The sequence below is a fragment of the Schistocerca serialis genome, chromosome 9 (genome assembly GCF_023864345.2).
Source record: "Schistocerca serialis cubense isolate TAMUIC-IGC-003099 chromosome 9, iqSchSeri2.2, whole genome shotgun sequence".
NCBI classification, from domain to species: Eukaryota; Metazoa; Arthropoda; class Insecta; order Orthoptera; family Acrididae; genus Schistocerca; species Schistocerca serialis.
The window spans coordinates 38,341,038-38,368,730 of NC_064646.1; the positions used below are offsets into that span (position 1 = coordinate 38,341,038).

Consider the following 27,693-nt stretch of genomic DNA (forward strand, 5'->3'; position numbering starts at 1 on the left):
ACACGCCTTGGCGGAGAAGGAGAGGAACTGTGTTTCTTCGTAGCCTACTTGGAGGTATGTTTAGATGATTGAGGAACCGATGGTTGTGAAGTTGCAGTACGTAAAAACTCTTCACGAGAATGCTCTTTTTTTGAAGACTTGGCGTCTGACTTTTGGGCTCGAGATTTAGCAGAACCCGACGAAGGGTGAGCCATAGAGTGGGCAGGCGAAAGAGGTGAGGTTGAACGGGCGATCTTTGCGCTGGCCGATCTGACGACCGTGGTACTAAATGTGAGGTCGCAAGTCTGTGTGGCCGCCTCCTTTGTTGGCCGAGGAGAAGCAAGGACAGTGCTGTATTTTCCTTTCTGAGGCACGGTGGGCTGTCGACTGGCGAGTAACTTTCGAGCAGCAAAGGTCGACACCTTTTCCTTCACTCTTATTTCCTGGATCAGCTTTTCGTCCTTAAAAACAGGGCAATCTCGAGAGGAAGCAGCGTGGTCACCCATACAGTTGATGCAGCGAGGGGATGGAGGTGGACAAGCACCCTCATGGGCATCCCTGCCACACGTAACACATTTGGCCGGATTGGAACAGGACTGGCTGGTGTGGTTGAACCGCTGACATCGATAGCAACGCGTAGGGTTTGGGACATAAGGGCGAACGGAAATTATCTCATAGCCTGCTTTGATTTTTGATGGGAGTTGAACTTTGTCAAATGTCAAGAAGACAGTGCGGGTTGGAATGATGTTCGAGTCAACCCTTTTCATAACCCGATGAACAGCCGTGACGCCTTGGTCAGACAGATAGTGCTGAATTTCTTCGTCAGACAATCCATCGAGGGAGCGCGTATAAACGACTCCATGCGAGGAATTTAAGGTACGGTGCGGTTCCACCCGGACAGGGAAGGTGTGGAGCAGAGAAGTACGCAGCAATTTTTGAGCCTGGAGGGCACTGTGTGTTTCTAACAACAGGGTGCCATTCCGTAATCTGGAACAAGACTTTACAGGACCCGCAATTGCGTCGACACCTTTCTGAATAATGAAAGGGTTGACCGTGGAAAAGTCGTGACCTTCGTCAGACTGAGAAACAACAAGGAACTGTGGCAACGATGGAAGAACCGTCTGTGGCTGAGTCTCAGTGAACTTACGTTTGTGAGCAGACATAGTGGAAGGTGAGGAAACCATTGCGGAAGAATCCCCCATGATTACCGGCGTCTCCGATGGCGCGCTCATCCCTTGTGGGGGCCCTCACCGAGGGCACACCCGCCTTAGGTGATTGTTCACACCTCAGGTCACACCTCCCGACAAACGGACGGAGGGACCAATCGGCACTTTCGGAAGGTATCAGCTCGGGTAATCACCCCTCCCTGGGCCTGGCCTTTACCAGGGGGTACGTACGTGTCCTACCTGTCTACCCGGGGCGGGGAATTACGCGTTACCCCGTCACCGGCTACGCATGGAAGTGCGTGGGTCGGCCTTCAGACACGCACAGGGAGGAAGAAAGAGACAGGGAAAGGAAAGAAGAGAGGTCTCAAACGCCGCAGCGGAGAAAAGGGTAAAGAGAAGAGGTAAAGAGAAGAGGTAAGGAATAGAGAAGGACGAAGAAAGATGAAGACATACAAGCAAGGAAGGCGAAGAGTGCGGTACATTTACAAGCGTCCGTCTCCGGACGTAGGCACAAACCATACTCCCCAGAGGGGGAGAAAGGGAAGGAAAGAGCCAGAGGTGAGGGGGGGGGGGCGAAGATGGGGGATGGGGAAGGATACGGAAAGGGAAGGTATGCAGCCCGGAAAGGAAGGAAGGCCACATTAGCTCGGGGTCCCGTGCTCGCTACACACGTATCCACAAAAGAGTTGTGGATCCCCTGGGGGGATTGATAGGTGTGTGAGCATTTGCTTGCAGATGCAGTCTTGCCCTGGAGCTGTATCAGGGCAAAGGGCTAGGGCACTGAAGAATTCTCTTACTGAATGGAGCATTATACAGCTCCATTTTGATATGTAGTGATAGATAAGTGCAATCGTTCCATCTGCTCTTTAATGACAAAGGCAGGTTATGAGATTTAGAGACCCGAGCATAATGCAGAACGAAATGTTCGGCTATCGCATTTGGGTCAGTGAAAACATTATCATTCAACAAAATATCAAGTACATCTGTTGAGGGCTGGCGTCCATAGAGGCGTCTGATTTTTGACCAGACCTATGAAAATCGTGTAGGTTGTCCAATGGTTGAAATGTAAAAATCCCTGCATTCTTGCTTCTGTCTTTTATGAAGTGGCAGACCCAGGCAAGGAGCTTTTTAAAGCAGTGCGGTGTTCGATCGATGGACAGAGCTTATGGCATTTGAGAACCTGCTTGTGGTCTCTAATGACCTCTGCACTTTCCAAGGTCCACGACAATACCACCTCCTGGCTGGGGGAATCCCAAAGAATGGCGGATCGCTAAGTCGGCTGCTAATAGAATGACTGCTGTTGCATTCTGGATAGACTCATCACTGCTTCCATTTAGTTGGGAGCTCAGAAAGACAATGGAGGCAAAAGTATCCCGGTCTGCGTTGTGGAGAGCGTATCTAGGTCGGCGAGTGATGCAGAAGGGGAAACAGGAATATTGGGAAATAGTCGCTACCACACAGGTCAATATTAACTGACCAGTGGATGTCTGGGAGAAGACCAGGGCTGCAGATAGAGAGATCAATGTCTCAATAAGTTTCATGTGCCAGCTGAATTGAGTGGGGTTACCAACATTCAAAAGATAGAGGTCGAAAGGTGCCAGTAAGTTTTCAATGCGTTTACTGCAGCCAGTGATCGTGGTTTTAACTCACAAATGATTATGGACATTGAAGTCGCCTAGGAGTTAAGAAGTAATAGTTAAGAAACCAATGCAGAAAATAGGTTCTGAGGCATTCCACCACTGGGAGGGAGATAAACGTTACAGATGGTGTTGTTGTTGTTGTTGTTGTTGTTGTTGTTGTCTTCAGTCCTGAGACCGGTTTGATGCAGCTCTCCATGCTACTCTATCCTGTGCAAGCTTCTTCATCTCCCAGTACCTACTGCAACCTACATCCTTCTGAATCTGCTTAGTGTATTCATCTCTTTCTCTACGATTCTTACCCTCCACGCTGCCCTCCAATACTAAATTGGTGATCCCTTGATGCCTCAGAACAAGTCCTACCAACCGATCCCTTCTTCTTTTCAAGTTGTGCCACAAACTCCTTTTCTCCCCAATCCTATTCAATACCTCCTCATTAGTTATGTGATCTACCCATCTAATCTTCAGCATTCTTCTGTAGCACCACATTTCGAACGCTTCTATTCTCTTCTTGTCCAAACTATTTATCGTCCATGTTTCACTCCCATACATGGCTACACTCCATACAAATACTTTCAGAAATGACTTCCTGACAAATCTATACTCGATGTTAACAAATTTCTCTTCTTCAGAAACGCTTTCCTTGCTATTGCCAGTCTACATTTTATATCCTCTCTACTTCGACCATCATCAGTTACTTTGCTCCCCAAATAGCAAAATTCCTTTACTACATTAAGTGTCTCATTTCCTAATATAATTCCCTCAGCATCACCCGACTTAATTCGACTACATTCCATTATCCTCGTTTTGCTTTTGTTTATGTTCATCTTATACCCTCCTTTCAAGACACTGTCCATTCCGTTCAACTGCTCTTCCAAGTTCTTTGCTGCCTCTGACAGAATTACAATGTCATCAGCGAACCTCAAAGTTTTTATTTCTTCTCCATGGATTTTAATACCTACTCCGAATTTTTCTTTTGTTTCCTTCACTGCTTACTCAGTATACTGCTTCCCTTTCATGTCCCTCAAGTCTTATAACTGCCATCTGGTTTCTGTACAAATTGTAAGTAGCCTTTCGCTCCCTGTATTTTACCGCTGCCACCTTCAGAATTTGCAAGAGAGTATTCCAGTCAACATTGTCAAAAGCTTTCTCTAAGTATACAAATGCTAGAAACGTAGGTTTACCCTTCCTTAATCTAGCTTCTAAGTCGTAGGATCAGTATTGCCTTAAGTGTTCCAACATTTCTACGGAATCCAAACTGATCTTCCCCCAGGGTCGGCTTCTACTAGTTTTTCCATTCGTCTGTAAAGAATTCGCGTTAGTATTTTGCAGCTGTGACTTATTAAACTGATAGTTCGGTAATTTTCACATCTGTCAATGCCTGCTTTCTTTGGGATTGGAATTATTATATTCTTCTTCTTGAAGTCTGAGGGAATTTCGCCTGTCTCCTACATCTTGCTCACCAGATGGTAGAGTTTTGTCAGGACTGGCTCTCCCAAGTCCGTCAGTAGTTCCAATGGAATGTTGTCTACTCCGGGGGCCTTGTTTCGACTCTTTCAGTGCTCTGTCAAACTCTTCACGCAGTATCGTATCTCCCATTTCATCTTCATCCTCTTCCATTTCCATAATATTGTCCTCAAGTACAGATGGTACAGTCCTGAAATGTCCTTACCTCAACAGCCACAGCCTCCAAAGTTGTATCAAGAGGCAAAAGTTCACTATATACAGTTGAAAACATATGTGCAAACTCCACTTGATACCGTATCATAAATGGCATAATTCTTAAAATATCCCCAGTCGTCATGAAGGGCAGGTGCCCATGTTGCTGGAAACCAAGTTTTCAGAAGAGAAATGCAGAAAGAAGAGGAGCAGCTCAAGCAATGTCATAGCTCAGCCAGGTGGTGTAAAAAAAAAAATACTACAATTCCACTGGAGAATCATGCTGTCAGTATACTGTGTGGGCATGAAGCGACGGAGGCAGTTTATGTCCCATGGTCATCTGCCATCGCTGGTTGAAAGGATACACTATCCACACACACAGACTCAAACAAATTGTGTGGTGCTATCTGGAGCTTCGGGTCCCGCTGAGATCGCTGCCACATCCATAGAAGCGGAGTAAGTGGGATCAAGTGGCGTGGGGGCCACTGGAATTTCCTTCATCTTGGGAGGCTTCTTTCTTTCTTTCTTTTTTAGGGGGTTTGGCTGACTGGGAGGGCTTCTCTGAATAGTTTCAGGAACTGATAAAGAGTTTGTAGCCCTTTGACCAGTAGTCTGGAGCTCCTATCTTTTTTTTGGTTTTAGGGCGAAAAACTACTATGGTCATTAGCGCCCGGTCCGTGACTTAGGAAACAGTAAAAAACGAAAATGGAAACCAGCAGCAATGGGAACGAAACTCAAAAAATTGGAGAAACTAAAAGCAGAAGGAAAGCTTAAAAATCCACTACAGAAAGGGGTTGGTTGTCCCCAAAAAAAAGGCTTCAAATGACTGACGTCATTTCACTGGCACTAATAAACTCGAGAACGCGATCGGCCGAGCGCGTGTCATCTGCTAAAACTGACGATATATCAGGCGACAGCTGTAGACGGGCGCCTGACGGAGTAAAATAGGGGCACTCAATTAAAAGGTGTCTTACCGTCCAGAGCTGAGAGCAGCGGGGACAGAGGGGGGGGGGGGGGGGGGGTAGGGGGCGAGGACCGCGGCTTAAAAGATGTCGATGGCTAAAAAGACAGTGCCCTATCTGGAGTCTAGTTAAAATTACCTCCTCCCGACGACGCGTTCGGGAGGAAGAGGTCCAAGCGCAAGGAAGAGCTTTCACGTCCCGCAATTTATTATGGGGAAGTGTCGCCCAATGTGCGTGCCATAAAAGAACAACACGACGACATAAAACGCTCCGTAGATCGGCGAAAGGAATCGATCGAATAGCTGGCCGAAGAAGAGAGACTGCAGCCTTGGCCGCTATATCGGCCGCCTCATTTCCACAGATACCAACGTGTCCTTGGAGCCAGAGGAACGCCACCGAGACGCCCCCCCAGGTGGAGCAAGCGCAGACAGTCCTGAATCCGGTGGACCAGAGGGTGGACAGGGTAGAGAGCTTGGAGACTGAGGAGAGAGCTGAGAGAATCTGAGCAGATAACATACTGTATCTGCTGATGGCGGCGGATGTAGTGGACAGCCTGGAGAACAGCATAAAGCTCCGCAGTATAAACCGAACACTGGTCAGGAAGCCAAAATCGATTTGGGGTGTCGCCAACAATATAGGCACTCCCTACACCTAACGATGTTTTCGAGCCATCAGTGTAAATAAATGTGGCTTCCTTCATTTGTGCACATAGAGCAGCAAATACCCGACGATAAACAGGTGAAGGGGTACCATCCTTGGGAAATTGACAAAGGTCACAGAGCAGGCAGATCCGGGGACGGAGCCAAGGCGGTGCTGTACCCCAAGTTGTCAAGAAGGTTTTAGGAAAGCGGAAGGAAAGAGAATGGGGCAGTTGACGGAAGCGGACTCCCGGTGGTAGTAGGGAGGAGGGGCGGCCTGCATACCCTACATCCAAGGAGGCGTCGAAAAAAATGTCATGGGCTGGATTAGCAGGCATGGAAGATAGATGGCTAGCATAACGACTCAGAAGGACTGCGCGCCGATTGGACAGCGGAGGTTCAGCAGTCTCAGCATAAAGGCTTTCCACAGGGCTGGTGTAAAAAGCTCGAGACACTAAACGTAATCCACAGTCGTGGATAGAGTCGAGACGCCGAAGAATAGACGGCCGAGCAGAGGAGTAGACTACGCTTCCATAGTCCAATTTCGAGCGCACTAAGGCGCGATAGAGGCGGAGAAGGACCACTCGATCCGCTCCCCAGGAGGTACCATTCAGGACACGGAGAGTGTTGAGGGATAGCAGACAGCGAGCCGAAAGATAGGAAACGTGAGGAGCAGCACAGTTTTCTGTCAAGCATAAGACCCAAGAATTGAGCGACGTCAGAAAACGAAAGGTTGACAGGTCCTAGATGTAAGGAGGGTGGAAGAAACTCCTTACGTCGCCAAAAATTAACACAGACGGTCTTACTGGAAGAAAAACGGATGCCGGTTTCGATGCTCCAAGAGTGGAGGCGATCGAGACATCCTTGACGTTCAAGAGGGCTGGTCCGTTGGTAGCTGTAGTAGATCGCAAAATCGTCCACAAAGAGGGAGCCCGAGACATCAGGAAGGAGACAATCCATAACTGGATTTATGGCAATGGCAAACAGTACAACACTTAGCACGGAGCTCTGGGGTACCCCGTTTTCTTGGGAGAAAGTACGGGAGAGAGTAGTGTTCACCCGCACCCTAAATGTGCGCTTTGCCATAAATTCGCGAAGAAAAAGGGGCAGCCGACCTCGAAAGCCCCAAGAGAACAGTGTGCGGAGGATGCCTGTCCTCCAACAGGTATCGTACGCTCTCTCCAGATCAAAAAATATTGCTACCGTTTGGCGTTTCCGGACAAAATTGTTCATGATATAAGTGGAGAGAGCAACAAGATGGTCAACAGCAGAACGATGCTTTCGGAATCCGCATTGGGCTGGTGTTAAAAGACTGCGGGACTCCAGCCACCAAGCTAAACGGTAATTCACCATACGCTCCAAAACCTTACAGACACTACTCGTGAGAGAAATGGGGCGATAGCTAGAGGGGAGATGTTTGTCCTTTCCAGGTTTCGGAATGGGAACGACAATAGCTTCCCGCCATCGCCTGGGAAAGGTACTGTCGGTCCAAATTCGATTATAAAGGCGAAGGAGGTAACGCAGGCTATGGGTTGATAAATGCAGCAACATTTGGACATGGATACCATCCGGTCCCGGGGCGGAGGAGCGAGAAGAAGAGAGTGCATGTTGGAGTTCCGCATGGGGAAAACATTATAGCTTTCGCGATTTTGAGAGAAGAACGCAAGAGGTTGCACTTCCGCTACACGTTTCTTCGGGAGAAACGCCGGCGGGTAATTTGAAGAGCTGTAAATCTCAGCAAAGTGTTTGCCCAGTGAGTTAGAAATTGCGACGGGGTCCACTAACGAATCACGCGCGACAGTGAGCACAGAGACCGGGGAGAAACTAGGCGCACCTAATAACCGTCGAATTCGACTCCAAACTTCCGAGGAGGGAGTGAAGGTGTTAAATGAGCTAATAAAGAATTTCCAGCTTGCCTTCTTGCTATCGCGGATGACGCGACGGCATCGCGCACGGAACTGCTTATACGGATACAGTTGGCGGAAAACGCGAAGAGCACGTCGCCGCTCACGTATTGCGTCATGGCATGCCTCGTTCCACCAAGGGACTGGAGGGCGCCGGGGCAATTCGGAGGTGCGTGGTATTGAACGTTCCGCAGCTGTAAGAATAACGTGTGTAGTATGTGTGACCTCATCGTCGACGCTAGGAAAGTGACTGTCATCGAATGTCGCTAGAGACGAAAAAAGTGTCCAATCGACTTGGGCAAACTTCCAGCGTCGCGGGCGCATATATGGCAGTTGAGGCTGCAGTCTAAGGACACTTGGAAAGTGGTCACTCTAGAGTGTATCAAGGGCGAACCATTCGAAGCGCCGAGCTAGCGGAACAGTACCGACCGAAAGGTCCAAATGAGAGAAATTTGTCGTGGAGGCAGACAAAAATGGAGGGACCCCAGTGTTGAGGCAAACTAGATCCGCTTGGTGGAAGACGTCTAGCAATAGTGAGCCACGTGGACAAGGATGTGGAGATCCCCAAAGCGGGTGGTGGGCATTGAAGTCCCCAACCAGCAAGTAGGGGGGTGGAAGCTGACGAAGAAGATGAAGGAGATCAGCTCGTGCCATTGGTGTGGACGATGGAATGTATACAGTACAAAGAGAAAAGGTATATCCAGAAAGGGACAGACAGCGACAGCTTGGAAGGAAGTGTTTAAGGGGATTGGGTGATAATGGAGAGTATCATGGAGAAGAATCATGAGTCCTCCATGGGCTGGAGTGCCTTCAACAGAGGGGAGATCAAATCGGACGGACTGAAAATGGGGGAGAACAAAGCGGTCATGGGGATGCAGCTTTGTTTCCTGAAGACAGAAGATGACTGGCGAGTAGGATCGTAAGAGGATCGACAATTCAGCCCGATTGGCTCGAATGCCGCGGATATTCCAGTGAATAATGGACATAGGGTGGACAGAAAATGGAGGAATGTGACCAAGGTTGCCGTCAACTCAACGACTGCTCAGAGCTTGCGACCAACAGCATGGAGTGGCATTCAGCCGAAGGCAGAAGATCCTGATCCATAGGTTGTTCAGGAGCAGCTCTTGCTACCAGCGATCGGCCGGTTGATCGGCCGCCAGCAGTGCGCCTCGGCGACACAGAAGATGGCTGAAGGCGATTTCCGCCAGGTGGTGCTGTAGATGAGACACGCCTTGGCGGAGAAGGAGAGGAACTGAGTTTCTTATTAGCCTTCTTGGAAACATTATGTTTAGATGAAGGAGGAACTGATGGTTGTGAAGTTGGGGTACGTAGAAAATCTTCAGGAGTATGCTCTTTTTTCGAAGTCTTGGTGTCTGACTTTTGGGCTCGAGATTTAGCAGAACCCGATGAAGGGTGAGCCATAGAGTGGGCAGGCGAAAGTGGTGAGGTTGAACGGGCGATCTTTGCGCTGGCCGATCTGACGACCATGGCACTAAATGTGAGGTCGCAAGTCTGCATGGCCACCTCCTTTGTTGGCCGAGGAGAAGCAAGGACAGTGCTGTATTTTCCTGTATGAGGCACGGTGGGCTGTCGACTGGCGAATAATTTTCGAGCAGCAAAGGTCGACACCTTTTCCTTCACTCTGATTTCCTGGAAGAGCTTTTCGTCTTTAAAAATGGGGCAATCTCGAGAGGAAGCAGCATGGTCACCCATACAGTTGATGCAGCGAGGGGATGTAGGTGGACAAGCACCCTCATGGGCATCCTTGCCACACGTAACATTTGGCCGGATTAGAACAGGACTGGCTGGTATGATTGAACCGCTGACACCGATAGCAACGCGTAGGGTTTGGGACGTAAGGGCGAACGGAAATTATCTCATAGCCTGCTTTGATTTTCGACAGGAGTTGAACTTTGTCAAATGTCAAGAAGACAGTGCGGGTTGGAATGATGTTCGTGTCGACCCTTTTAATAACCCTATGAACAGCCGTTACGCCCTGGTCAGACAGGTAGTGCTGAATTTCTTCGTCAGACAATCCATCGAGGGAGCGTGTACAAACGACTCCACGCAAGGAATTTAAAGTGCGGTGCCCTTCAACCCGCACAGGGAAGGTGTGGAGCAGTGAAGTACGCAGCAATTTTTGTTCCTGGAGGGCACTGACTGTTTTTAACAACAAGGTGCCATTCTGTAATCTGGAACAAGACTTTACAGGACCTGCAATTGCGTCAACACCTTTCTGAATAATGAAAGGGTTGACCGTGGAGAAGTCGTGACCTTCGTCAGACCGAGAAACAAGGAACTGTGGCAACGATGGAAGAACTGTCTGTGGCCGAGACTCAGTGAACTTACGCTTGTGAGCAGACATAGTGGAAGATGAGGAAACCATTGCGGAAGAATCCCCCATGATTACCAGCTTCTCTGATGGCGCGCTCCTCCCTTGTGGGGGCCCTCTCTGAGGGCACTCCCGCCTTAGGTGCTTGTTCACACCTCAGGCCACACCTCCCGACAAACGGACGGAGGGACCAATCGGCACTTTCGGAAGGTATCAGCTCGGGTAATCACCCCTCCCTGGGCCTGGCCGTTACCAGGGGGTACGTACGTATCCTACCTGTCTACCCGGGGCGGGGAATTACGCATTACCCCGTCACCGGCTACGCATGGAAATGCGTGGGTCGGCCTTCAGACACGCACAGGGAGGAAGAAAGAGAAAGGGAAAACAAAGAAAGGGAAAGGAAAGAAGAGAGGTCTCGAACGCCACAGCAGAGAAAAGGACAAAGGAAGGATGAAGACATACAAGCAGAGAAGGCGAAGAATGCATTACATTTACGAGCGTCCGTCTCCAGACGCAGGCACAAACCATACTCCCAGAGGGGGAGAAAGGGATGGAAAGAGCCAGAGGTGAGGGGAGAGGGGGCGAAGATGAGGGATGGGGAAGGATGCGGAAAAAAGGGAAGGTGTGCAGCCCGGAAAGGAAAGAAGGCCACATTAGCTCGGGGTCCCGTGCTCGCTACGCACGTATCCCCGAAAGAGTTGTGGACCCCCTGGGGGGGAAGAGCTATCTGTGGTTGGTATCCATTTGCAGACCGGCAAACACACTGGGGGGAGTGTACCGATGGATGCTTTCCTGGCGTGAGAAGCCAAGCGATGGTGACACCTCCAGCTGGGGGATGGGTAACTGTCTCTGGGGGGTGGAGGGGGGAGCCATTGCTCCCAAAGTGTGTGTGAGGGAAGCAGCGTAAGGAGAGTTATGTGACCCTGGAGGTTCACTGTAGGGACCATAGCAGGCTAGAGTACTGTCTGCAAAGAGTGACATTGTCATAGTTGTAGCATATGACTTTTTAATGCATGCAGGATGTAGATGCTCATTATTTTTCTTTACCTCTTCGTATGTAAGTATGTTCAGAGTCATAGTCTTGTATTTTCTCTCTTGAAAGACAGTGCAGTTTAGTGAGCAGTCTGAATGGTGCTCTCCACAGTTGACACAGGTGGGAGAGGGGGGGGGGGGCAAGAGGAAACTCCGTTTGCAACGGTTCATCCACAATCCCTACAGACAGAGCTGGTGGAGGCATGTGCCCAAATTTCATGCATTTGGAGCACCATTTTGGTGGGGGGGGAGGGGGAGGTGGGAGCGGACACATGGTTTCACGTCATATCGGGTACCACCACCTTGACCTTTTCAGGCAACAAGTCACCCTTAAATGCCAAGACAAAGGCCCCAGCAGCAACCTTGTTGTCCTGTGGCCCCTTACCAACATCATGACCAAAGTGTACACCCAATGACTCGAAGTTGGCATGTAGCTCGTTATCAGACTAAGATTTGGCCACCATGGAAAATTGTCTTGAACCATGTTTAGACAGTTATAGGGAGTGACACTCACCAGATTGTTATCCTGCTTGTCACATGCAAGCATTGTGTGTCTGGGCAGGGGATGCTGCTTCAATCAAAATTGTCCCACTCTTCATTTTGGAGATGGTTTCAACTTCCCCAAACTTGTCCCCTATAGTCTCTACAAAGAACAAAGGCACTGTGGCCAAAAAAGAATTCCCATTTGTCCTCGTGCAAACCAAGCATTGTGGTTAATATTTCGCTGCTTGCAACTTAGCCTGACATTCTTCCCACAGCATAGCCAGGACAGGAATCCTTTTGGGGTGGTATCTCTCTGCATTGAACAAGTTCTTTCCTTGTGAAGAGACTGCTGGGTCCATATGACCATGAGCTGGAGAAAGCTTCATCCACTTCATGTGCGAGTCATTCACCATGGTGCCACCCATTCCAGACTGGGGCTGTCCCCATGGACTCTGCCCAGCAATCCAGTGCCTGGAGACCCCATGCCCCATCACTTGGGGCACATACTCCTTGGCATACATGGGAAAGTTTCAGGTCAGGCACAAATAAAGCGATCTCTGTGTGCTACAACCGTGCAGGTACTTTACCACCCCCCCCCCCCCCCCCCCCACAACAGGATGACTACCAGGCTGGGTTTTGGATGTACTAACTTACTGGAAAGGAAGGGTGCTCAGATGGAAGGCACAAAGGTTGGACAGACACACATTGGGCAGCCTTTCCTGTACGATCCATACTTCTGAAAAATTGGGAAAAGTGGTGGCAGGTCAAACTCAACAATGGAGAAACATACATCCATTAATGAAAAGCCGTATAGAGCGCCAGAAGTGAAACTGAAAACTAGGGTCCTAAACCATGTACCAGGCCCACATGTGATCTACACCAGAAACACCATCCACTGGAAAGGCAGCGGAAAAGAGGGATAGTGGATGTATACGCCTGCAGCACAGGGAAGTGAGAGACTTCTGGGGGGGAACGATGGAGGAGCTTCCTTAATTGGTTCATGGGAATGGGTATCTGACGTAAATATATTTTATATGTGGTATGAAATGCGATGGGTGTTCGATAAGTAATGCTAAACATTTCTTTCTCACCCAGTTCAGTTAAAAAATGTGGAATTTCTTGTGGGACATCGTGGAATATTCCCACTTCAGCGCCTACAGTTTGATGAAGTTCTAATAGGTGGCGGCGCTATACATGGCCTTCAAGATGGTGTCTGTAACGAAGATGCTTTCCAAGCAGAGAGCTGCCATTGAGTTCCCTTCGGCGGAAAACCAGAGCATCACAGATATTCACAGATGCTTGGAGTATGTCTACAGAGACCAGGCAGTGAAGAGGAGCACAGTGAGTCATTGGGAGAGACGTCTGTCATCAATGCAACAAGTTTGCGCAAACCAAATATTAAATCCTTAGAACAAAAAGTTTACTTTTTTATCGCAAATGCAATGTGGAATTAAATGATTCTATTCGTAATTGTAAAAGCTGGGAAGAATTCAGTTTTATCGAATACAGCGCCATCCACCACGAACGGAAAAAGTGTTTCAGGTAAACACTAGCTTATTTTTGCTGTAGAAGCCGAACACGTAATAAAACTGGGTATTTCCAATTGAAAATAAAATCTTCTGGATCTCAGAACTCCAGTCAAAATTACGTGAGATCCTTTGGAATTTCACCACCAAAACTTCAACACAACGAATAATCGTGAGAGTACAATGCGGAAGAATCCACTACCCTGGGTCCCAGTCAGTAAGACTGGGTAATAGGCCTGATCACCTGATTCCAGGGTTGGTTGATTTGGGGGATGGGACCAAACAGCTAAGTCACTGGTCCCACCGTATTAAGGCAGGATGGGGAAGAATGTGAGCTATGGCCTTTCAGAGGAACCACCCTGGCATTTGCTGAAGCGACTTAGGGAAATCACGGGAAACCCAGATCAGGATGGCCAGACGCGGGTTTAAACCGTCGTCCTCCCGAATGCGAGTCCAGTGTGCCGACCACTGCGCCACCTCACTCGTTGGACTCCAGGAGTCAGGCATGTCATGAACAGGAGAATTGGAGCTACTTGAAAACCCACAAAACTGAAAGAATATTTTACATTGGAACACTCAACACGAACACACTACTGAAACCAGGTAAACAAACAGCTGATAAACACCATGGATAAATTCTGTATCAAAATTGTGGTAACATGATTCTCAGACGAGAACCACTTTGACCCTTGAAAACTGCAGAATACTTATATACAAGTGGAAGCCAGTCATAGCTACCCCGGGAAGAAATCTAGAACAGAATTTGTAGCACACAGATCGATACTGGACTCTGTAATAGAGTTCACTTCAAAATAGTAAAAAAAAAAATGAATATCAACACTCACGATACGATCAGGAAACAAAGCATATATGCTAATCAAAGCACATGCCCCACAAACTACAATAACAAAAAGTCACAGACGATAGAAGATTTCTGGGAAGATGTGGAAGAAACCAACAATTCACACGAAGCACATGGAAGTTTCACTAGGAGATTTTAATTCCAAATTATGCAGGGAAAGAAAAACCAAAGACAACACACGGCTGACAAGTGGACAAACAAGAATGGGGAGAACCTGATAAACTTTTGGAGGAATTTCGACCCGAAAATCATGTCTACGTAATTACAGAAACTACACAAAATACGAACTTTCAAATCCCCCTGCTACGTCCTTGGAGAATTTCAGACAGACCACATTGCAATGTCCATGAAAAACACCAGAGAAATTATAAATGAAAGAACAAGGACAGGACTTTTCGAATTCGACCACCACCTACTCCAAATTAAAGCGAAATTTATACCCAGTAGACAAATCAAGAGAACAGATTTTTCCGAACAGACACTGAGTACTTGCAATGAAACAAGAAAGGAGTAATAGAAAAATTGAGGAAATCGACAGTAACGACTGGACAGAACTTTCAGAAAATTAAGGAACTGATAAAATTGAGGCAGCCGCTGAAAAAAAGGGAAACAAATGGTGGAACGTGACGTGCGACAGAGCCACGGAAGACAGAATATAAACTTCGAAAAAATTTAAGTCGTAGAACAACCGAGAAATGCGAAGAGTTCAACAGGATACAGAAGACCACTTCGAAGATGTTATGAAAACAGATTGAAAGAGAGAAGACCAACAAAAATACGAAATTTTCACAGAACATTCATTCAGATAAAATATTACAGGATACCAATCACCGAGCTTATGCTTCAAAAAACAAACCCGAAAAAATGTGAAATATTTGCACAATACTTCGACACACAACTAAAATGTGATAACCGATGCTGATCGTACAGTTCGAGAAGCCAGAACCCAACCTCGATTCCAAACCGCCAACAGACGAGGAGATTGTGAAAATAAAGAATCACTGAAAAATAACAGCACTTGTAGAAGATGGACTGATTGCGGAAATCTGGAAATCAAACCAGGAACACAACAAACACAAAATACACAGAACCATCGAAAAGATCTTGGAAACAGAAATGTACCAGAAGAATGGAAGTCAGGGATAATACACCCTCTACACAAGACAAGAGACAAAACAGATCCTAATTACTACAGACGAATTTCGCTACTGCCTGTGAGAGACAATTCTATTAAAAGCCCAGTTAAATTGGGTAGAGCTTCAGATAGATTCACAGATAGGACCACAGAGGGTTCAGAAAGGGAAGATAATGCAGTGAACAGATCTGGTGCCTGAGAATAATATTAACATGAAAGTCCAAGAACACCCACTATAACATTCGTCGACTTCAAGAAGCTATGACTACATAGACTCTTCAACACATTGTAGGAATTGAAGGTGGACAACAAAACCAGAAAGCTAATCCAGTAAACATTAAAGAATACAAAAATCAAAATTAAAGTTTATGGGAGAGAGCTCAAGCATTCGAAATTAAGACAGGTGTGAGCCACAGAAATGGTCTGTCACCCATTATGTTTCCATTCTGTTTTGGAGGAAACAATCAGGGCGGGACAAAGGAGTCAGTGGGGTAAAGATGGGGAGAGACAAGGATACAACTGTCAACATAAAACACCTAGCCTTTGCCGATGATACAGCCATCATAACAAATAACAGAACAGAGGCCAAGAAAGTTCTAAATACACTACACGAAATCTCAGCCAAAACAGGACTACAAATGTCAAATGAAAAAACGCAATACATGGATACAAAATCCACAGACACCCACTGTTAACGAAGTATGGAAAGATAACTAGGAAATTTGAAATACGTGGGCGAAATTATACAGAAAACAGGAAGGTGACATTCTGTGAATAAAGGATCACAAATTTACAAAATGCATACAAACTCACACGGATCCATTACAACAAAAGAGCATTTCCATCAATGCCAAATTAAGACACTATAGTACAGTAGACTTATCAGAGGCCTTGTATGCCTCAGAAACAAGAACGAAAATCATGGAGACGGAAAACAAGAGTGGAAGTACTTAGATCTACGAGCCAAACATCACACATCAGCAACAGCAGACAGACTGCTGTAATACGTCAAGTAAGCATAGGATTTATTTCATTTTACAGTATACTAGTAATGCTTCGGAATAGCTAAATATGCATGGGAATTGGATTTATGTCACTCTCCTCCTCCTCCTCCCCCATCTCCCTGATCTTAAGCCTTATTTATCCCAGCTACCGGTTCTCCACTTCCACAATTTATTTTCGCCCCCGTGTAAATGCACAATCTTTTTTGAAACTTACTTGGATTGTCAGTTTACGCCTAAATATTCGACTAATATGGACGAGATGACTGATTGTCCAGTGAAGGAGAATCAGAAATATTTGAGTACGAAACTGTCTTATCTCTAATATTTAAGTGAGAGAAATGGCGATTGTCCTAACTAAATCAAGATCTGGAATAGCTTTTTTCCAGACGCCGTATTTAACTGGGCTAACAGATCGGCTTCAGACCTTAACATGCAAACATGACAGCGGAAAACAGTTTCCGATATCCGGTTTCCGTCTTTCAGAAGAAGGGTCGCACGTAAACGTAGTGATTGTCTTTGTCTCTGATTAAACCAAGGAGGTTAGATCTCTCCTGGCAGCAAACAGACGAAGATCTTTTATCGCCTCCTTTGATCAGCTCCAAGGCCAGCCGCTAGATTTCATCAAGTAAATGTAATGAACGGCAACATGTGATAAAAGTTTCCTGTTACACTACGCGAAATATTTGAAGAACCGAGTTCGTCAATGAAATCTTTTGGTGTAATACAATCCTACGCAGCTAAACCATACGGATTAATAACGTTGGGCGACTAGTTGCGGTGTGGCCAGGAACATACAGCCAAAATTTTCGTCGCAGTAACAGAAAAACAAAAGTGAATCTGGCAGCCAGTGCTACCAACCGAGTTATCGATGTCGTGTACGAGACTCACCTTCATTTCGCCAGCACGCCGCACTGCGTGTAGTGTACAAGACAGTCGCGACCACTCCACTTCCACGCGCACTCGCGCTATCTACGACACCGCACCGTTCCGTGTCGGCGGCCGCAAACACGGCAGACTGCAGCGCTACGGCGGAAACGGCCGGCACCTCCGCGTCCAGTCACCGGCGCCGTTTCGCCAGCGCGCCTCATGGTCAACGTGTGTGCTCTCCGCTCCGACTGGTTTCCCACGTTGCTAGCTGTGCGGCGGCGGATGAGTTTAGGGCCATACACACGCGCCAACCGACCGACAAACTGAGCGTGTGCCTGTGTTTTAACCGACCTAGCGACGAATATTCCTCATCGGGATGTCGGCCGGGCAGGATCACCCGACAGCCGAACCTACCCACCACTTCACCCGATAAATTGTCTCCTGCGTAGCGCTACCCAACAAAAGTTCGTGTTTTGTCATGACGCCCAGACTTAAATGCTCTTCTAACAAACTTTACAGGGTGCGAGACGGACGAAACTTCAAGGACATTGTTTCTAGAGAAATTTGAAGACTGCAGAAGTTTGCGGGATTCGTAGCCGAGGAGTATAGCAATATCTCGTAGATGCAACAAAAGAAACACTATTTTTTAGCGAATCCGTAATTGTTTCATGCCGCACGTTCAGAGATACTTATCGGAAATGAAATCTAAAATCCGAAATATCGACATTCAACTGACGTTAATTTACAAAATATACTTGCTTCGTTGTTCTAAGAGTTAGAGAAGTCCAGCCTATATCCAAGCCTTCTGCTATGGAGAGCAGAGTGTGGGATCTTTTTTACAGTTGTAACAGTAGCTACATGTTTCATTTCTTATGTATATGTCATATTTATTAGATGTGCGCCACCACCAAGTCTAGTTTTTCTTCTCCGAATCTGAAACGAATTTCTTAAACTTATAGGTCATGTTTTATGCAAATTAATGACGTTTACGTGAAAGTCTTTTGTTTTATTTATTTTGCTTTGGCATGCTATATGTCTTATCAATTATACAAGACGTTGCACGTTTCAGGAATCATGTAGTTAATAATTATGGGGATACAACAGCACTGAACTTCATGTCGTCCTAAATTCTGCCAGTCGCTAGAAATCATGAAGTAGCTAATAGCCTCTATCATGACATTAAGAATCATTTGATGACGTTCAGCAACTCAGAAATGCATGATGAATCCATTCTTAGATAATTACGAAAATCATCGGATCCCAGCTGTTAAGTAACATAACGTGTGTTAATTTCTTTCCTTGCATTAGCCACTTCTTTGCCCACAGCTTTCTCTCGGCTTTTTTTTTTGTTTATTTTTTTGTTTTTTGGCCTTGTCATCTCTATAGAGGGCGTTCAAAAAGAAACGAGCCCGTGGCATAATTACAGAATCCAGTACTTGTATGTTAGAAGCACTGACCCTGGCTGTTGAGATACTTGTCCCACTGTGACATAAGGCAGTGAATGGCTGTCTCATAAAATTTACGGAGCTGCGATGTTAACCAGTTTCGCACTTATAGGTGGACGTCATCGACCACACGAGTGCAGGAAAGGTTATGCTGACGTTCTTCTTGACCAAGCTGGCCCCCTTCTGATTCACTTCCTGCAGCACGGGACAATGGTGAATACCCAGCGTTACTCGCAAACCTTGACCACCCTTCGCCGAGCGATCAAATCAAAACGACCAGTCAATCTCACCCGTAGATTCATTCTGCTCCACGACAATGCAAAGCCTCATACGGCCAACACAGTCGCGGCACTCATGCAGAAATTGAAACGGGAGGTTCTCGGCCACCCTCCACACAATCCGGACCTCTCTCCATTTCTTGTCCCTTAAAAATGCTCTGTGGGGCAAACCATTCACCCCAGACGACGACGTCCAGCTGTGCGTGCGGATCTGCTTAGCATCGCAGCCTTGAGAATTTTGTGAGCCAGCCATTCACCTCGTTTTGTCACATTGGGACAAGTGTCTGAATAGCCACGGTCAATACTTCTAACATACAGGCACCGGTTTCTGTAATAATGCCTCCGGCTCGTTTCTTTTTGAACGCCCCTTATAAAACAGCCGAGGCGAACCCACGTTTTTGTTCCTGTGTAAAACCAAGCGAGATCTCGTATGACGCAAACGCACTCAACTTAAGGGACTCCGGAAAGGCTCAAAAATCATGAAAAGTTCAATTTTTACTTTTTTGCGTTTTCTGAATCTGCAGACTATTACCTTTTAATAGATATATAATTTATTCAATTCCGAAGACTACAACTATTTTTAAATTTTTTTTGAAATGTGTTCTACATGGGCGTGACCCACTGTGGCGCTGTTAAACTACTGTCAAATGGTGTTATTATTAACGTCCGTGTTCATCAGGTACATTTTAGTGATGTGAGATAAAGTATGTGTTGTGACTAACCTGTGATGGTTCAATATATATCGCTGGTGTGATTGTCGATTGTTTCATGTTTATTTACTCTCTCGTTATCTCGAAAATATTCGTAATTAGTTCTGTTTCTTGAATCTCTGTTTTGTTGAAGTATAATAATGAGTAAAAGTAAAGTTATTAGAAATCCTCTGAAGGCTTTTAAGAAAAGGAGAAATGTTGGAAAGCCAAAGGTATGTGTTATTACTGTAAACAATAAAGACGATAACCAAGTGAGTGAACTTAACCTCTCAAGTACACCTGCCCATAGCAGTCAAAGTGGGAAAGAAAATACTTCACAGAAGAAGCTTGGTCCAATGAGTGAAAACTATGAATGTTTTATGGGCGAATCGGATGTGAATGAAATATTTGATATGTCGGTTCTCAAAGGAATTTTTTCAAACTGTGTAAGATGTATTCATTGTAGTGAAGTTGGTCTGGAACTCTCCATAATAAAGCACGTAGGTCTTGCTAGTGAAATACAACTGAAATGTGATAAGTGTTCATACATGATCACCTTCTGGAACAGTGTTGCAGTAACTGCAACTGAAGAAAATGGTAGCAAAATCTACGAACACAACAACGAGCGATGCTTGCTTTAGACAAGGAACGCCTTCGGGCTGCAGACAGGGCTGTAAAGAGTCTAGAAATACAAGCAAGAGTAAACAGGAGGAGGAACAAGAGGAAGCTGGAGGAGGAGTTTGCAGAGGATGAAGATAATCCATCCTATGGACCTGGAATGCACTAAAAAGTTAATCCAATCTTTGTCGCTCGATTCCCAAAACTTTTATTTTCTCATACTAATTACATGTTTTCTAAGGATTTTCCAAACATATTTGTTTCAAACTTTCAGTAAATGTTACACAGTACCTTCTGCATAATTTAACACAGCCTTTTTCCAAAAAACTGTATATTTTTGAATATATAAATAAAAAATTGCAAAAAAATGTTGTGAATTTTCATTACAATTGAAAAAAAATCATTTTTAATAACTGAACTAAAATTTTGTAAAATCCCTGTGTTAAGTTGTAGCCCATATTCCAATAAATAATCTGTAAAAAGTTCAACTTCCTACCTCAAATACTTTGTGAGGAAAGATGTAATTTATAAGCGTTATTTTAACATTGCAAGTATAGGGCGTTCCGGAGCCCCTTAAGGTAAATGAATCAGAGTGGCGCTGTAATCGAGTGCAGTCGGTCGGCACGCTTGTAGCCTGCCACGAAATTGGACTGTCGGTCGGCCGATAAATTGGTGCGTGTATAGTGACGTTACAGGGCACCACACAAGCACCAGCCGACCGATGGACAAATTGGACTTGTACAGTGGAGCTTTGGCCCAGCGATTGACCAACTTGTCTTGTCAGTCGGTCGGGGGTTCGACCAACCGACAGCCGAAATCCCCTCCTCCCCCCCCCCCCCCCCAAAGAAAAAGAGTTCAGCCAACAAACTGTACCGTGGGTGGCGTCGTCATCCAAATGCCCAACAAAAGTCTTCCGTCACTGCCCTTCACTGTTTGAATATGGATAACATGACAGAGTGTGACGCAGACGAAACTTCGATGACATAGTTGCTGGAGAAATTAATGACTAGAGACGTCGTGTATAGGTATAGACAAGCAAGAGCTGCAGCATCTGTTTCATTTTATAACGAATCTATTACGGTTTCATGTGGCGCAGAGACAGTAAAATATTTTTATGAATGTAAGTCCGTCGACTGTCTGTGTCTGTTACAGGATGGATTTTATATTTACCGGAAAAGAAATCTGAAATTGGAAAAAAAAGGATAGATTAGATTTTGCATTCCATTTCCGGTATGTATCGAAAATATCACCTAAAAATCGAAATATAGACGGCCGACGGACTTTTACTTGTAAACATACTTGCTCCATTGTTTGAAGTGTTACAAGGTATCAAGCCTATCGTCACGCCTTCTGCTATGAGGAACAAAGTGTAGTATTTTTTTTTTTTTTTACAGTTTTAACAGTTGCTAAAAGCTTCACTTATTATGTATCTGTTGTATTTATAAGCTGATGTGCGCCATCGCCTTTTGTAGTCTAACGTCTTCTAATTTGAAACGAGGTTCTTAAACTTACAGGGGCACCTTATATGCTACATACATAAATAAATTAATAACTTTTTGTTTTTCTTTACCACCACGTATTTCCTCTGGCAACCATAAATCACGTTGTGGATTTTAGGAGTCATTTCAGATAATAATTGTGGCTACTGCACTGAATTTGATGTCTTCGCGGCTGCTGTCAGCGACTAGAAACCGTAAAGCAGCTAACAGCCTCCCCTCACAGCTTACAACCTCTCTCATGACTGTATTCTTTTTCGTTAAGTTTGGTTTGGAGATATTCAGCGTCTCCGAAATGCGTGTTTCATCAGCTATTAGAGAGACTAAAATCATCGGCACCCAGCTCCTTAAGGCTGTGTAAAACCAAGCGGGATCTCGTAGAACGGGCTCGTCCAAACTGTGCCCTTGGGGCGCTAACGTCCGCGATCGGCCACGGCCAGCACCACGGGCGAATTCAAATGTTGCTGCAGTGGCCGAGCCGTGTCGCTTAGCTGGCCGTGCGGACCGCCCGAACGCCAGCCGATGGGTATATTTGTTCGCCCGTTTTCCCTCCGGGCAGAGGGTTGATCTACACTGCCATATCCGCCTGAAGGACCGCTTTCTTATGTGTAAAACTTTGGATGACCTTTACAGCTGTCTTCCACCAGAGAAATATCCTCTTTTACACAAGCACGCGGCCGAAGTTCTCTCAATGTTTGGTTCCACGTATATTTATGAGCGCTTTTTCTCTCATTTAAAGCTTGCTAAAACTAAGAACCGGTCATTCCTTGGCGATAAAAATTTGACCAACTTTGAGGTTAGCAGTCTCACGGAATATTGTACCAAGTCTAGACAAAATCGTTTCCTCGAAAAAGAAAAACGTGTAAAATGTTAATTGTCTTCTTTAACAATGTTGACTGTAAGAATTAAAGAGCTTTATAACCTTAATTTTATTTTAATAAGTATTCAAACTTGGTCAGTTAAAATTATTACGTACAAAATAGCAAACTAAGGATCCGATTTCTAAACTCTGAAAAGGGATACAAAAAATTGTAGCACGAAGTATAACAAAAAATACTTACTTGTAACTACTAACAGTAAGAATGAGACTCTATATCCGTTACATAAAATTAATTCCAAAATAGAATAATTTGTTTACGTTAGATCTGACCGCGGGACAGTCCAGCGCAGAGCAGTCCTGTGCAGTCTCTCTCTCTCTCTCTCTCTCTCTCTCTCTCTCTCTCTCTTTCCTATGGCGACACTAGCGACACACGGTCGCGGACAGGGAGCTGAACTACACTGCATTGCGCCCGCGGGGCGCGGGCGCGCCCGCCGGGCGCAATTTTGGATGAGCCGTTCGTAGAACAAAGGCTCAATGATCTTAAGACAAATAAATTAAAACAGGGCGGCGCATTCGAGGACTGGAACCCCTCTTTCTCTCTGGAATAAGGACTGCCTTGGCTGCTCTTGTGGTCTGAATTCCGATAGGTAATAGTTTCCAACCGTCTTCGTCGGCGCCTTGGTCGCCAGTCCTCGCTACGTCAGACGTGGAGGAGAGAGTGGATGGGTGGAAAGAGGACCTCGAAGGCCTCTATGAGGGGGGAGGACTCGTCTGATGACGTCACAGAACACAAAACAGGAGTCAATACAGAAGAGACAGGAGACCCAGTGTCAGAATTAGAATTTAAAAGAGTTTTGGAAGCCCTAGGATCAAATAAGATAGAAGGGATACATAACGTTCCGCTAGAGTTTCTAAAATAATCGTGAGAGGTGGCAACAAAACGACTATTCACGCTAGTGTGTAGAATGTGTGTGTCTCATATAGCATCTGACTTTTGGAAAAGCATCATCCACACAATTCCGAAGACTGCGAGAGCTGACAAGAGCGAGAGTTATCGCAGAAACGGCTTAACAACTCACGCATCCAAGTCGCTGATAACAATAACGTAGAGAAGAATGGAAAAGAAAATTTAGGATCTTTTAGAGACGATCAGTTTAGCTTTAGGAAAGGTAAAGACACCAGAGAGGCAGTTCTGACGTTCCAGTTGATAATGGGAGCAAGATTAAAGAGAAACCATAGGATATGTTCGAAATTCTGAGGAGAATAGCGGTAATCTATGGAAAGACAGATAATGTACAATATGTACAAGAGCCGACAGGAAAAAGCGGGGAAGACCAAGAACGAAGTTCTCAGATTGAGAAGGATGTAAGACAGGGATGTAGTCTTTTGCCCCTGCTATTCACAATTATGCATCTAAGAACCAATTGCGGAAATAAAAGAAAGACCCAAGAGTGAAGTTCAAGGTGAAAGGATATCAGTGATAAGATTCACAGATATTCCTGTCTTCAGTGAATGTGAAGAATTACAGGACCTGTTGAATGGAATGAATAGTCTAATGAGTACAGAGTGTAGATTGAGAGTAAATCGAACAAAGACGAAAGTAATGAGAAGTAGCAGAAATGAGAACAGCGAGAAAATTAAAATCAGGATTGGTGATCACGATGTAGATGAAGTGATGGAATTCTGCTACCTAGGCAGCAAAATAACCCAGAATGGAAGTAACAAGGACATAAAAGGCAGACTAGCACTAGCAAAAAGGGCACTAGTGTCAGATACAGACCTTAAAAGGTGAGGGAGAAATTTCTGAGAATGTACGTTTGGAGCAGAGCATTGTATGGTAGCGAAACATGGAATGAGAGAAAACCGGAACCGAAGAGAATAGAGGCAGGTTAGATGTGGAGCTACAGAAGACTTGAAAATTACGTGGATTGATAAGGTATGCAATGAGGAGGTTCTCGACAGAATCGGCAAGGAAAGGAGTATATAAAAAACACTGACAAGAAGGAAGGACAGGATCGTAGGACATCTGTTAAGACATCTGGGATTAACTTCTATTGTACTAGAGGGTAAAAACTGTACAGTAAGACAGAGACTGGAATATATATTGCAAATAATTGATAATGCAGGTTGCAAGTGCTACACTGAGATGAAGATATTGACACAAGAGAGGAATTCGTGGCATTTTCTCTCCACAGAAGGGCAGGTCTCTAAGAGAGAAGCTATTACTGTATGATCTGAGTTTCATTATGCACTCGATAGCCCTGAGATAAGCGATCAGAAGCTGTATGGATTAACCACAACGGTGTGGCACCTCAGAATTTAAAACACGGCTAGGCGAAGCATACAAGATGTCCGCGGCATTTTAACTTACATCCTGTGGGCTGCAATGCCAGAGGAGTTGTGGTGTTGATAGCTGCGTGCACCATACTAGTGGTGGAAATCGGAACTGCACTTGGTATCATGTAATCAAGTCAGTAGCTAGTGTTCACCCATTATTGCAGGGACTTGGTGACTGCTCAAGGTCAGCTGATGCCTGGGGGGGGGGGGGGGGGGAGGGAGGGGGGGGGGTCTGATACACGCGGGTGCAGCGTACTGCAGGACCCAGGGTGGCAGCACATTGGGGGTGCGGGAGGGGGCTTCCAGTGTGATATTAGTTTAAATAAAGACATAAACATTCATAGCCTATCCCCAATACACAACAGAAGTGAGCTGGCAACTAGTGAGGGGGACACTGTTTAAGCACAACACAAGTGGACTTAGACTGAATTCGTCACCATTTAACCTTAGCAAAGGACTCTAAACGAAATGTGATAACTATATTCGTTGGATCCACCACTTCTGGTCCTGACTTCATAAAGCTGCACCTGTATTTCCAGATCCACCATCTTGGACTTTTGAACTTCGCCCCAATGGGACCATTGCCAGTACTGACTTTTTAAAAATTTCCTGCCATTTTACACTTATGCCAAGTGCTCTACTTCCACAGCGAAGAGAGGGGCGGGTTGGGGGGGGGGGGGGCGAAACCTTGTGGGACAATAGGGCTATTTTGAAAAATCTTGCAACAATGCCTGCCATTATTGGTAACATCATAGGGGGAGGGAAGAAATCTGGCAACAACGGAGACTGCAGTTGTATCAGCTCAGCCCTACTACCACTATAGCACTCCTAAATTACTGTACGTGTAACAAAATAGGGAAAGAAAGAAATAAGATGCTGTCTACTTGTTACAGTCAGGGTACCTTTCAGCATACAACCGCATTGCTGCTCTGTTTGCCCCATTTCACACGAACGAAAACCGTATCCACTTTCTCGAATGTGATGTACATTACGAAAGTTTCAGTTGCTTCACGATCAAATTGTTTGACCGCTTCAACAACAGAGCACAGGTAAACAAACTTAAGGCTATTGATATAACAGTCGCAGTACCGTAATAACCGCACAAACCATACCCGTCTTAAGTATTTGCTTACAGTTTGGCAGACGTCTGTGGGACGCCTTTTCCTGAAGGCGGTGGGTGGTCTGCGGCTCTTTTATCTGGTTACTGTTCAAATTCCACACAAGCTATGCCTCTGGGGTCTTCTTAGAATACTCGTTCCCACGGTACAGAAAAACGTATACAGTTCCACTGAAAAGAAGTCGGTATCGTATTTCGACAGCTAAATATTTGATTGGTACTTCTGAAAATTCATCACATTTTCCACTATTACCTAGTCAAAGACACATCTCCACATATTTCCTTTATTGGGTAGGCTCTCTTACCTGCTTCGACCCCTATTTGGATTTTTGTTGGCGTAAACAACTATCACTTTATAGCACTGGTCGGCAGCAAACGGCCTACGGGCCGGAGAGAACGAGAACGCACCCACTATCCTAATGTCGGACATTTCGACCGATGCTCGCCTGGAGTTTGCAACTCATTCCGTAGACCGCCGAAAGTTTTCCTTAACCTGAGCGTGCGCAATGCCATACCACAGCATTTGAATAAAAAGAGAAACACGTTTCGAAGTAGTTTCGCCTCTGTATCGGAACTGACAACACACACACGTTATTTACTGTTTTCTGCCTACGTCAGTGTTAGGCACTGACTGATTCGCAGACGTTGGTAGAGAGCTGTAACGGCACGAAAATTACCAACTTGTCGCGAAAAGTGAAGATTTGAACAACGCCAGCAGGGGCCCTAGACACCTAGTTACCTATGGTCGGTTCACACATACGCTTCTGTGCTAGTCGTCTGTTAATTTCTTGCAGCTCTTCCCAAGAATCTTTGCTGAGTTTATTCGCAAAAAAGTGTGGAATTAAGAAGATAAGAGTAAATGCTGAATGCAGTCAGTTGTTGGAGAAATGGACGGAGGATCATTTCCTTGTCATGTACAAAGGTAAACCTGTTTGCTTGTTGTGTGGTGAATCATTTTCAGTTGTGAAGAAATACAGTATGAAGAGGCACTTTTCTACGGGACACATTCGCCAACAACAGCTCACAGGGCAACTGCCGAAAGACAAAATTGAAAATTAATGTAAAATTCCGGCAAGTAGTAGCATATGTTTGCCAAACCGAGGACATAGTGCGAAAGTACAGTTAACGCTAGTTTCACAGTGAGTAGAAAGATTGTGAAATCGTGAAAGCATTTTGCTAAAGGAGAATTTGTAAAGGCGTGCTTCTTGGAGATTGCAGATGTATTGTGCTACGTCCCAAAGAAAAAAAAATCGAATAAATGAGTTTATGGAGACGAAAGGTGTTTGCCGATCTGGTATGATGGATGATGAAATTTTTAAAAAAAAGGTAGTTTGTGTGCTCGTGCAGCCACAATCGAAGTATTTGTGAACGCTTATCACAAAGGCACTGATTTGTCACACGCAGCTCAGTTAGCAACTTCTGTTCGTGGTGTAGATGTGGAGTTCTCCATAACAGGTGAATTATTACCATTACAGTCATTAAAAGGTACATTGTTTCTTTACTAACGGCGTTGCAGAACTTGGCAACGAAAGTTTTTAAGGCGGCTATTGTAAAACGTTTGAAGCAATAGTGTTCATGACGTGTAAATAAATGTAAACATCTGAAGATTGGGTGAACATAAGATCAATGTTCATGTTTTGAGACGTAATTTGTTGACGTGGCATGTCGGGAGGGAAGTGCCATTGGTATCGGTACACTACCCCAAAA

General features: G+C 45.5%; 1 protein-coding gene across 1 annotated transcript in view; it reads right to left on the reverse strand.

The window, feature by feature from the left end:
• Nucleotides 1-17,360, reverse strand: part of LOC126419268 (UDP-glucosyltransferase 2-like) — a 135,608-nt gene extending 118,248 nt beyond the window's left edge. Inside the window, exon 1 of the mRNA XM_050086425.1 lies at nucleotides 17,208-17,360. Coding sequence (XP_049942382.1) covers nucleotides 17,208-17,213 — 6 coding nt within the window. The 5' untranslated portion in view covers nucleotides 17,214-17,360. The remainder of the gene's footprint in view (nucleotides 1-17,207) is intronic.
• Between the last annotated feature and the right edge of the window lie 10,333 nt (nucleotides 17,361-27,693).